Genomic DNA, 13247 nt, shown 5'->3' with positions numbered 1-13247 from the left:
GCACATCATCTAATTATATTGGAGGGGAGACAAAATATAATAGAGAGGAGCTAAAATTTTCAATTTTAAAATAGAGGGACTAAAATGTTAAAACCATCAAAATTAGGAGAAAAAAAAACGCATTTAAGCCAAGAATTTACAATGGTCAAAATGTAAAAGCACCTAGTAAAATAATAGGAATGTCAGGGATTTCGTTTTGGTTGTAGCACTGAAATCAAATAGAGCCACGAGATACAATTCAAGGCATTTACAACATTGTTAGAGTTACATTTCCTCCTTGTATAATAATGAATCAATATTTCAAAATTAGTCAATATTCTGTATCTCTCCAACCTTTTAACATGAAAACTGCAGAAGTTTGAGATGCCTAAGCTAAACAGTCACTCAATCAATCGTTCGGATTCCTTTAGGAACTGTACATTTCAAATACACTAAAAATACACCAAACCTTAAGCCCCGTAACCATCATACCCAACTTCGCTTAGAAGAACGCTCCCCATGCTCACTCCGACTTCCTGAAAATCTATATAAAGATAACTTGCTTCGGATCGTTCTTAAGGGACCTGATCTATTTCCATGCCTAATTGGTAAAGATATCTCATCTCCATTAAAGCTTGAAGTTGAAAACGGTCTGTTTTCCATATCTTCCAGTGGACCAGAACTGTATTCCATTGTGATGAAGGAAGATGCTTGTCCAAAAGTTAATCGAGGCGTTAATCCTCCACCATTCCACCAACTGCTATCAGAAGGGGCAAGCTCGCCTCTAAAATCAGATTCCTGGGCAGAGGAGTCCTTCTGACTACAATAATCTCCACAAGTCTCATCTGTGTCATTGTATATCAGTTTAAGAGCCTGCACAACTTCACCCATAAAAGGTCTCTGTGTGACCTCGGAGTGAACGCACATTGATGCAATAGCTGCTACCTTTGCCATGTCATCAAAGTTGTAACTTCCAGCCAAAGATGGATCCACTAGCTGTTCTAAACCTTCTCTACTGGTCAACAGTGCCCGCGCCCAAGTTACAAGATTCTCCTGTCCCTGAGGTTGAGACATATCCACTGGTTTTCTGCCAGTGAGAAGTTCAAGAAGCACAACACCATAACTATAAACATCACTTTTAACCAGTAAATGGCCTGTCATTGCATATTCTGGGGCAACGTACCTGTAAAAGAAATAGATAGAAATGCATCAAGTTAAGGCTTGGAATTTGCATTGCATAAAAAAATAATGCAACCCCGTCAATTCAACAAAAACAACAACAATCCCCGTCAATTCATTACAGGCACAAATTACACCTCGCAATCATAGAGCAGAATGCATTTACAAAGATAAATTGTTCACTTTAGAGAAGAGGCTGTTTGAACAAAACTGATGGTTATGAGGCAGTGTGTAAAAAAATGTATTAACCTATTACAATTACACCTCGCAATCATAGAGCATAATGCATTTATAAAGATAAATTGTTCACTTGAAATAAAGCCGTTTGAAAAAAATTATGGTTAACGAGCAGTGTGTAAAAGAGAAAACATATGGTTGACAAAGTCTATCTCTACACTTACCCAAAAGTCCCCATCACCCGTGTAGAAATATGATTACTTCCTTCGGTTGCTTCTCGTGCCAAACCGAAATCAGAAACTTTAGGGGTAAAGTCATCTTCTAATAGCACATTGCTAGCTTTGAAGTCTCGATGAATTACACGGGGATTGGAATCCTCATGAAGATAAGCTAATCCTCTCGCAGCCCCAAGGGCAATTTTCATCCGTGCTTCCCAATCTAGAGGTCCCCTAGTCTTGTCATCACCTGTAGGATCAATTGTGAGCATTTAAATAATTTCATTTTGCAGATAGCAAAGACATAAAGTGACGGAGGCTCCCGAGCTGGTGAAAATATATTACCATGCAAATGGGACTCAACACTGCCATTAGGAACTAGCTCATACACCAGGCAACGCCTGCGCCCTTCAATGCAAATACCAATAAGTTTCACTAGATTGCGATGATGCAAACGGCTTAACATTTCAACTTCTGCAATAAATTCACGGTCTCCATTTTGATTATCCTTTGTAAGGAGCTTCACTGCAACCTCAGCCCCATCTTCTAATGTACCACTATACACACGTCCAAACCCTCCTTCCCCCAAAACTCTCTTTGAATTAAACTTATGTGTTGCTTTCTCAATCTCAAACAGTGAAAATGTTTTAACAGAGAGAATGGAAGTAGGCATTGCAGACATGAGGGACACTGATGTTGAGCTCGTAATACTGCTTGACAGCATAGACCCCAAACCTGCATTATAAGTATCAATCCATTTACATTTACTTCCAACTATTATCTAATTGACTTTATATGGATAACCAAGAAAGATTACACATGAAAATAACTGAACTAATTAAGGTGTGGTACAAAAGCAACATCAGCTAGTAACAGTAGGTAAAACTTTAAAGCCAAACAGATCAACCAGAGCAAATTCATAATGTACAAACATCACTTTCCCACGAAACAGAGCGTAATTAGACATATAATTTTCTGTAGATGACAAGAAAAGCTTAGAAAACCGAAAGAAACTGCACTCAGAGACACAACCAAACTAAGGAATAATATAGGGCCATTTAGCCCAGGATAATGTGTAATAAATTATTAGCAATCAGACTGTCGTAAACAAATTATCCAGAAAGCTTAAGATTGTTATAGGTGAAAATGTCATGTTTTTATATCGAACACCCTCGCACAAAACCTCTCTTTAGGCTTGAAGCATGGACAATGACATGTTTAACCCAACCTTCTGCTGGTATTTAAATTTTACTTAGAAGAAATAAGAATATGGACAACAAAGATCGAACAGTCCACGTGGCCGTAGAGGCTCTAATGTCGTGTTATTAATAACTCTGCCAAAAGTTTGAGCAGATGAAGTGACACTCAGATGAATGGTTTTTGTATCCAGCACTAAAAAAAGTTAAGACCAATTTAAACACCATAATAATTAATTGTTAAATGTCAAAAAAGAGGTTCAAACTAATACCAGATCTCTTATTCAGAGAAGATGTAAATGCTGGGCCAACTGCACTTGATGGTCTCCTAGTCTTCCTCCATTTCAGGGTAACAGAAAATGCTCCAACCAAAACCAGCAAAAGAACAAATGAAGACAAAGCAATGATGATTATGGTTCTAAGATTTGTTTTCTGGTTCTTGCTAGCAAAATTGGCGCTGACGGGCAAACTACCATCACCATTTTCACTGGGACCGCTCCCAATTGAAGTTCCATATGGTGGTGAAGATGGAATTCCTGATATGAACAGCTTTAGTCTCAAACAGTAACATGATATCGGTAAAGTGAGATGTTACTAGGAGAAAACAACTACCTGGATATGTAATGTACACAACAGCATAATCACCAAAAAGGCTCTTATTTAGAGGGACTTTTTTATGCCATAACCTCTCGTATGTCAGGGCTGCAGTTGTATTGTCAAATTTCTCTCCCAATGGAACCAAGTTAATATCAACAACAGTCCTTCCCTGATTTTGACCGTCAGCAGTTGCCCCCATTATCTTCACCTGACTCTGTTCTAAATATGTGCCTAACGCAACTTCATACTCTAACTCGTTCATTACTGGAAAAACAGCATAAGGAGCTACATCCAGTGTAAGTTTGACTTTCATAGGAAATACACAACCACATGGTGAACCAAAGGGAGTTGACGTGAGAGGATCCGTACATATTTGATCGCAAGCTGCAACAATTACATTATAATTGTGTATATGGTATGAGATATTGACAAGGAGGGCAAAAATTCACATATCCAATCAATAAGTTAGAGGCCTCATTCTGAGAAAAACAAAAACTACCTTGCTCTTTGGAAGGTGGTGGAGCCCCTAGGTAAGGTCTCATGCTATGATGGCGCTGGTGACGATGATGATGTTTGTGTTTCGGAGTTGCACTAGGACCTATAAGAGAATACTAGTTCTTAAACTCAAAGCTAGTGTTAACTTTTCAAGCAGCTATTGAAACGTATAAACACTATACCTTGGTAAGATGGAGATAACACAGGTGCATAAGATGGTGCATAAGATGGCTTAACTAACCACAATTTAGTTTGTTCCAATGAAGCAAATGGCACACTCAGAGAAAATGACTCCACTGCACACGAAAAGCCGCCATAATAACAAGATCAGAGAACAGCTATGTGAAATTCCTCCCTAATAATTCTACATTTACTTGAATAAACATTCATACCTTGGGAAGAGAAAAGCAAGTTGAGTAGAGCAAAGAGGAAGATAACAGACGGCAGCATTCTCTGTCGCCGACACAAAATCCGACGAAAAGCATGATCAAACGGAAGCAGCTGGGAGCTGAGCGACGTGACGGCGGCAAATGAGAGAAAGCATAGCTGAGAAGCGGGAAGAAGAAAACCCTAGGAGAGAGAAAGCGAAAAGGGGAATGAAGGAAGGTTCGTTTGTGGATCCATGAAATGCGGTAGAAGATCTAGAAAAAGAAAGGAAGAGAGTTAGAGAGAGAGAGAGAGAAAGGATATTGATGAGAGAGAGATCTTGTTAGAGTGAGTGTGAGGAAGAGAGAAAAAAGGGAAGAAAGTTTAGTTGAGAGAATTTAATGCTGGTGGAGTGTTGTTGACAGTGATGATGAATTCAAGTCATGACGATGCGTTCGTTTTTTTTTTTTTTGTGTGCTGAGTTGAATCATGATCGCTGTTCGCCACTAACACTGTCTACTTCTGCTACTCTAGTGTAAGAGCGTGAGGTAAACGGGTTTTCAAAACGACTTTCTATGAAGTCGTTTTTGTTGCTTTTAAAGTTAAAACGCGCCTTCGTGGTGGGGCCTAAGAGGGGTCATAACCTGTCGGATAAATAAAAAGTTTTCTTGTTTTATAGTGTAGATAAATTTTAATAGAATTTTTAAGAATAAATTTTATATATTAATATAATACTAAGAGAATTTCTTACTTCTTCCCATAGATGTCTCATGCATCTATGAATTGACAAAATTGTCTTTCGAATATGATGTTATAATTTGTAACACACTTTTCTCTTCTCCATTTTTCACTTTTCTCTTCTTCAACTCTCATACTCTCTCAACCTCAAAAATCAAACTTCCCTAAAGTTTGTTTTCTTTCTTTCGAATTCGGCCGATAACGTTCACAACAACTATCAACACATTCTATCAAGTCCAAAACTCAATTTAATAGGTAAGTTTTTGACTTTTCAAATTATTTAAGAGTATTTGTAATATAGAGTTAGAATTTGATTTTTAGATGTAGCAATGAAGGTGCTATTTGATGTGTTAAAATGACGTTCAACCCACCAAAATACGGAATATAGAAAAATCATTTTTTTGTTTTTCTAATTTAATTGTATCTAATTCGACTTTATTTCTATTACGCAAACATTATGGCCGACCAGGAGGATTGCACAGCATGCATCAACAGCAAAACATAAGTTCCATATTCAAACAAAATAAACCCCCCAAAAAAGTCTAGCCAACATCAACAGTAAAACATAACTTCGTTGACGTGATCCAAGATAATTGAACTCTTTCGGAGCATAGTCGACCAACGCATTACCATGTGTTGTAGGATGAAAATAAATTCAGTGCAGATCAGCTACAAGGCACATGCATGTGGTACCTATGGAGCAAAACTCCTAACTTAGAATCTACCAGTTAATAGAGGCGTCAACAAGGCATAAGCCTTCAACTTAATATTTTCCAATCCATGTCAACTTACCTAGCATCAGCTCCCAACTTGATATGTTGTATATGCGACAACAATATGAATGCCAGAATAACAACAACAAAGTTAAACAGCAACATAATAACAATAGAATCAACATTGGCCATAAACCTACAACTTGATATTTACCAATAATCAAAGGTAATTCAACAAAATTCAATGCCACCTATAATTTCACTTTTTTCAACAAGAATGCAACACACTGAATCAACCAAAATATGCTGCAAACATTCTGAAAATATTCAGACAATTCAACTATACCGGCCAAATAATTATCGGTTAAAAGTTTTACTATTTCTACTTCGTACTAATGTGTCTTATTAAGTCTTTGTTAAATTAAGTAAATCTACTACTTATATTGTTATTAAAATTAATCTTCCAAACCTGCTAACTAATTTGCTGCTACAGACTTACTAATATTTTGTGTTCTGCTATACCTATTGGTACTGTTATTAACAACCTTATACTGATGTTGTTATTGTTATACTGCCAGCTATCTTTTATTATAGTCTGTAATTTAATTACTGCGTTTTTCTACTAGTTACTATGTTATTTCTCTACTAATTTATTTCTGTCAATGTTGCATATCACTACCATTTAATTATAAAGTGCTACCTACTAATTATGGTACATAACTTAATTAATGAACTAAGGGCACTATGAACAAATGGTGGTGGCCCCCTACACTAGGAGCAGGCGCTCCCTACTCCATTCAACAAGGGAGCCAGCGCTCCCTCTCCCCCACTTGCACAAGGGGTGGGCGCCCCTTGCTATACCCAAACTAGGGGTGAGCGCCCCCCCCCCCCCAATACACCATAGGGAGCAGTCGCTCCCTCCTCTAGTGGCAGACGCCACTTTTCTAAAATTTTTTCATTTTTCCTTTTCGGTTTCATTCAGAACCTCCTTTCAGTTTACTAATTTCGCTTGATCGGTCACCATTTTCATATAATTTGCATCATGCATTCGGTCCACATCGATCAATTTGGTAACACTTTGGTGTGAGTTTCGTAGAAATTTGTTAAGTTTTTGCTTTTTGTTTGCTTGATCTTTTCATTGTGGGTTTTATTTATTTAGTTAAATTCTAGATGTTTTTATGCCTTTTGTTTAGTTGTGTACAAGTTGCAGGTTTGAACAAAGCATCTTGAGTGTCCAAGCATCAAGGAAGAAGGAAGAGCAAGAAAGAGATGAAAAATTACAAGTCTGGGGGCAAACACGGCCGGCCGTGCTTCAGCACACGGCCCGTGTTGGAGCACAGAACCAATGCCATAGAAAAACCAGGGGACCAACACGGCCGCCCGTGTGCCTGAGCACGGCCCGTGTTGGTGTTCAGCAGCTGCCCATAGAAGCAACCAGGGGACCAACACGGCCGCCCGTGTGCCTGCGCACGGCCCGTGTTGGTAGGCGCATTGGTGATCAATTTTTGGGTCTTGGGACATTCCAACTTATTCCAGGGGCACTTTTGACTTTGTACTACTAAAGGCTTGTATGGAGACTATTTAGGTTTATGTTTTAAGTTATTTTGGATACTTTTGAAGGTACGAAAGAATTACAGAAGAGAGCGAGATAGCTGTATCAAGGTTTTGGAAGGCTAGGAGATTCAACGGTGGACACCATTGAAGATCAGAGTTCTCCTAATCTCTTGTAAATGTCTAAACTTTCTGATTGTGTTTTCTTGAATATTATGAGAGGCTAAACCCCCCAATGCCAGGGGGGTGTCCCTGATTTTTATTGTAATGACTATGATCTACGCATTTCTTTAATCAAGGATTCATGTTTTGAAACTTAATTGTTTAATGAGTATTATGCTTGCTTTGTCGGACAAACAAGGTTTGATCTATGGTTAACAATCTGTAGGACTACAATTGTTAAGGTTTTTAAACAATTAGATTTTAGGGTTATCACCTAGGACTAGGGATACCGTAAGGTTATTTGAATATTCTTGATCATTGATATCTTTGGTTCACAAACCTTTTGTTTCTAAGGACTTAGGCAATAGGATTGCAAACCAAAAGGTTTTCACTAAGGACTTAGGAAAACAGTCTTAAGAACAAATAGTGCACTTCATGAACTTGTTGAAGAGATCTGTTGTTACAAAGTCATTGTAAGGAAAATTACACACCTACCCTGGCATTCTTATACCTTTATACTTAGAAAATCTCATCTCAATTTTCAGTTGATGTATTTTAACCGTAATTCTTTAATATAAAAACAATACCCCCATGATATTTTGTTTAATTGACTCCTTATATCAATTTTTATTTCCCACGCAATCCTCGTGATCGATACTTGGGGTAAAACCCATTATTACTACATCGGTGAAAATAGTACACTTGCTATTTTTCCGATCAAGTTTTTGGCGCCGTTGCCGGGGATTGCCAAAATATAAATTGTTAACGAGTCAATTAAAATTTTATTGCTCTGCAATTAAAATTTTATTTTTGCTGAATTTATATTTGTGTAATTTTATTTTTATTTTTATTTCATTCACACTAATCAACTCTAATCTTGTATGCGAGGTAAGGCCTCAGCTGAACTTCTTTTTGACGCAGAACCAGAAAGGCTATTGCGAGCAAGACTCCGCGAAGTTAAACGGAAAAGACTGGCTTCAAAAGAAGAATCTCCTATAGTCTCAGAATCAGAAGACGAAGAAAGAATATCTATTTCATCCGAGCAGTCATAATCTGAGCCTGAAACTATGGCAGCTGATCCACCTCCCCCAGAGAGGCTTTTAGGAGACTATGGAAGGAATAATGCCCCGCTTGGAAGAATGACCATCGTAAATCAACCGGTCAATGTGGCACACTTCCAACTCCATCCTTCAACTATCCGACAGTTGGAGAGCAAGCCGTTTGCGGGAAGAATCAATGAAGATGCAAATAAGCATCTACAAAGATTCCTCACCACAACAACATCATTGAAGATTGAAGGCCATTCTGAAGAAGCCAAGAGACTCGTGATGTTCCCATTCACTTTATCCGAAGACGCGGAAGAGTGGTTTTACTCACTTCCAGCTGGAAGCATCACAACATGGCAACAAATGGAAACGGCGTTCCTTAATGAATATTTCCCTGCATCAGTCTTTATTCGAAAAAGATATGACATTGTTAATTTCAAACAGAAAGAAGGAGAATCACTGGGTGATGCATACAAGAGGTTCAAGAGGTGTTTGGTTGCTTGTCCTACTCATAACATGGACCCAACCGAACAAATGCAGACTTTTGTTAATGGTCTCCGACTTAAGACAAAACAGCTTATCGACACTGCTGCCGGTGGCTCATCTAACTTTGCAACAGCCACTGGTATCAAGAGAATCATAGAAGCGATTGCCGCTAATGAGCACATTGAGTTATATGACCGCGCTATGAGCCAACCAGAAGGGAAAATTGATTTGAAGCTTGCTGATCAGGTGGTTAAAATGGAAGAACAAATTGCAGCTGAAGTAGAAAGAAGATTGAAGAAAATGAATCTCAGTGAACAAAAGGTAGCACAGGTTGAGCCAACAGCCTCAGTTATATGTGAAATATGTAGTGGACCGCATTTTGCCATGCATTGTGTGGCAACGCAGGAACAGGTGGAACAGATTCATATGTTGAGGCAAAATAATCCTTATGCCAACACATATAATCCGGGTTGGAAAAATCATCCAAATTTTGCATGGAAGGACCAACAAGGAAACTTTCAAAAGCAAGGACAAACCCAATATCAATTTCCAGCTCAGTCACAACAATACAGACCTCCTCAACAACAAGGTCCCTATCAGCAGCAATTTCAACACCACCCGCAACAGTTCCAATCTCAAGCACCTCAACAATTGCAGCAACAGGTACCGAAGAAGGCAGAATGGGAAATAGCTATTGAAAAGATGGCAGCTCAAAACTCTCAATTTCAGGAAGAAACTAGGAGCAACTTGAGAAACACAGGGGCATCAATCAAGAACTTAGAGATTCAAATGAGTCAGATTGCCCAACAAATGACCAACACTCAACCACAAGGCGCTCTCCCGAGTGCCACGGTTACAAATCCCAGAGACAACAATCATGTGAACGCTGTAATTACTAGAAGCAGTAAATCCAATGACAAACCGGAGAGGAATTCCGAGGATGAGGATATGTTGATTGAAGTGGATGTCGAGATTAAAGAAAATGAGGTGGTAAGAAAAGAGGTCATAGGGGAAGAAGGAGTAGTCAAAGAAAAAGTTGCTACACCTAAACCAGCTGTTAAACTCCCTTTCCCAACAAGGAATAAGAAGAAAGAACAACATGAGAAGAACTTCGAAAAGTTTTTAGAGATGTTCAAGAAACTTGAGCTAAATATCCCATTCTTAGAGGCACTGGAGCAAATGCCCACCTATGCGAAGTTCATGAAGGACATCATCTCGAAGAAGCGAACAATCAACGGTGACCCGATTATTCTAACTGAAACTTGTAGTGCTATATTGCAGGGAATGAAGATCCCAGTTAAAAAGAGAGATCGGGGTTCGGTAACGATTCCATGCACAATTGGTGATAGGTCTTTCAAGAAAGCCTTGATCGATTTGGGGGCAAGTGTGAGTCTTATGCCTTTATCAATTTACAAAAGATTGGGGATAGGTAAAGTACAAGATACTCGTATGACACTTCAGTTTGCAGACCAATCCGTTAAAAGACCCTACGGAGTGGTAGAAGATGTGTTGGTGAAAATCGACAAGTTCGTGTTTCCGGTAGATTTTGTTATTCTAGAGATGCCCGAAGATGAGGAGATACCAATCATTTTGGGAAGACCTTTTCTGGAAACCGGGAGATGCTTGATCGACATAGAAGAGGGTACGATGACTTTGAAAGTTTATGATGAAGAACTGAAGATTGATGTGCGAAATACTATGAAGTACAAGGATGATGTTGCCACGAGTCAACACATTGAGGTAATTGAACAAATTTGTGATGAGGAAAAGTCGTTGACAACACAGAAGCTACCTTTGGAAAGAGTTCTTAGTTTATCAATCTTCGGAGAGGAAGAAATAATTGACGAAAAGGACAGCGAAGTTTTAGCCATGATGGAAACATCATTTGTCAAAAATTCTCGCCACAACCGATGGGAAGATTTAAGGCAACCATTAGTGGAAGGAAGTAAAGACGAACAAAAGAAGGGGGCTGAACTAAAGCAATTACCAGAGAACCTCAAATATGTCTTTTTAGACACTGAAAGTAAGTGCCCAGCTATCATCAGTTCTCACCTTGAATTTCTTCAAGAGGATAAGCTTGTCAAAGTCCTCAAAAAGCATAAAAGCGCTCTTGGGTGGTCAATTGAAGACTTGAAAGGAATAAGTCCAACGCTTTGCATGCACAAGATCTTAATGGAAGAGGATCACAAACCGGTTGTCCAACCTCAACGACGACTAAATCCGGCAATGAAGGAGGTGGTTAGAAAGGAGGTGGTAAAACTTTTGGACGCAGGGATGATCTATCCAATATCTGACAGTTCATGGGTGAGTCCAGTGCATGTGGTGCCTAAGAAAGGCGGAACTACTGTAATCAAGAATGAGAAGAATGAGTTGATTCCAACAAGAACAGTTACAGGGTGGAGAGTCTGTATAGATTACAGGAGATTAAATCTAGCAACGAGAAAAGATCACTTCCCGTTACCTTTCATTGACCAAATGTTGGAGAGGTTAGCGGGTCATGACTATTATTGCTTCCTCGATGGATATTCGGGGTATAATCAAATAGCTGTTGCACCAGAAGACCAAGAGAAGACCGCATTTACATGCCCTTTTGGTATTTTCGCCTATAGAAGAATGCCTTTTGGGTTATGTAATGCCCCAGCCACATTCCAGAGATGCATGCAATCCATCTTTGCAGATATGCTTGAGAAGCATATGGAAGTCTTCATGGATGATTTCTCGGTTTTTGGTAAGTCTTTTGATAACTGTTTGACTAACCTTGCTCTTGTTCTTGAAAGATGCCAACAGACCAACTTAATCCTCAACTGGGAGAAGTGCCACTTCATGGTACGTGAAGGTATAGTGTTGGGTCACAAAATTTCTCACAAAGGAATAGAAGTTGACCAAGCTAAGATAGAGGTAATAGCAAAACTACCTCCTCCGATGAACGAAAAAGGTATTCGAAGTTTCTTAGGCCATGCGGGTTTTTACCGTAGGTTCATAAGAGATTTCTCAAAAATTGCAAAACCATTAACTACACTGTTGGTTAAAGACAAAGCCTTTGTTTTCGATAAAGAGTGTGCCATAGCATTTGATACTATAAAGCAAAAATTAGTGTCGGCACCAATTGTTGTAGCCCCAGATTGGTCTCTACCTTTTGAGATCATGTGTGATGCCAGTGACATTGCAGTTGGGGCGGTTCTAGGACAACGTAGAGAAAAGCTATTACATGTTATTTACTACGCAAGTCATGTGCTAAACCCTGCACAGATGAACTATGCGACTACTGAGAAAGAGTTGCTAGCGGTTGTTTATGCCTTTGACAAGTTCAGGCAATATCTGTTGGGTTCTAGAGTCATTGTTTATACTGACCATGCTGCTTTGAAGTATCTTTTTGCCAAACAGGATTCTAAACCAAGGTTGCTAAGATGGATCTTGCTCCTTCAGGAGTTTGATGTGGAGATCCGTGACAAGAAAGGGTCTGAAAACACTGTAGCCGACCACTTGTCTCGCATGTCACCTATTGAAGAAACTGAAGAGACGCGCCCAATAAAGGACGAGTTCATTGATGAACATATCCTCGCTGTTGTTGGTGTGCCTTGGTTCGCAGACTATGCGAACTATTTGGTAGGTGGAATAATACCTGACGATTTTGACTATAACCGTAGAAAAAAATTTTTACATGATTGCAGGTTCTACTTGTGGGATGACCCATTTTTATACAAGAAGGGTCTCGATGGATTAATAAGAAGATGTGTACCCGAGGAGGAACAACGAGACGTGCTTAAAGCATGCCACGACTCCGAATATGGCGGACATTTCAGCGGTGATAGAACAGCGGCAAAAGTCTTACAATCTGGTTTATATTGGCCCACGATATTCAAAGACGCCCAAAGTATTGTGAAAGAATGCGACAGGTGTCAGAGAACGGGGAATATTTCAAAAAGGAATCAGATGCCTCAGAAGGGTATACTGGAGGTGGAATTGTTTGATGTGTGGGGGATTGATTTCATGGGACCCTTCCCACCATCATTTGGGAAGAACTACATTCTTGTAGCGGTGGATTATGTTTCTAAGTGGGTAGAAGCAGTAGCCTTACCCACAAATGACGCCAAAGTGGTAGTGAACTTCCTAAAGAACAATATTTTCTCAAGATTTGGGGTTCCCAGAGCACTCATAAGCGATGAAGGCACCCATTTCTTGAACAAGTTGATGGAGAATTTGCTGAAGAAGTACAATGTTAAGCACAAGATAGCAACTGCTTATCATCCTCAGACCAGTGGGCAAGTAGAGGTTTCGAACAGACAAATCAAGCAGATTCTCGAAAAGACTGTCAGTGCTTCGAGAAAGGATTGGTCTCTTAAGCTT

At 39.3% G+C, this 13247-nt stretch overlaps 1 protein-coding gene across 1 annotated transcript; it reads right to left on the bottom strand.

Annotated features, from left to right (window-relative positions):
- Positions 1-209: 209 nt before the first annotated feature.
- LOC131622326 (receptor-like serine/threonine-protein kinase ALE2) lies at positions 210-4763 on the bottom strand. Its single transcript, XM_058893355.1, has 8 exons — positions 4231-4763; positions 4021-4134; positions 3843-3941; positions 3359-3727; positions 3019-3282; positions 1896-2285; positions 1560-1800; positions 210-1162 (listed from the first exon to the last, which is right to left on the bottom strand). The coding sequence occupies exons 1-8, from the start codon at positions 4286-4288 to the stop codon at positions 466-468; spliced, it is 2232 nt and encodes a 743-aa protein (XP_058749338.1). The 5' UTR covers positions 4289-4763; the 3' UTR covers positions 210-465.
- Between the last annotated feature and the right edge of the window lie 8484 nt (positions 4764-13247).

Source organism: Vicia villosa, unplaced genomic scaffold (genome assembly GCF_029867415.1).
Source record: "Vicia villosa cultivar HV-30 ecotype Madison, WI unplaced genomic scaffold, Vvil1.0 ctg.000029F_1_1_1, whole genome shotgun sequence".
Lineage (NCBI taxonomy): Eukaryota > Viridiplantae > Streptophyta > Magnoliopsida > Fabales > Fabaceae > Vicia > Vicia villosa.
The sequence above is the reverse complement of the archived record's forward strand: the minus strand, read 5'-3'. Positions and strand labels throughout refer to the sequence as shown.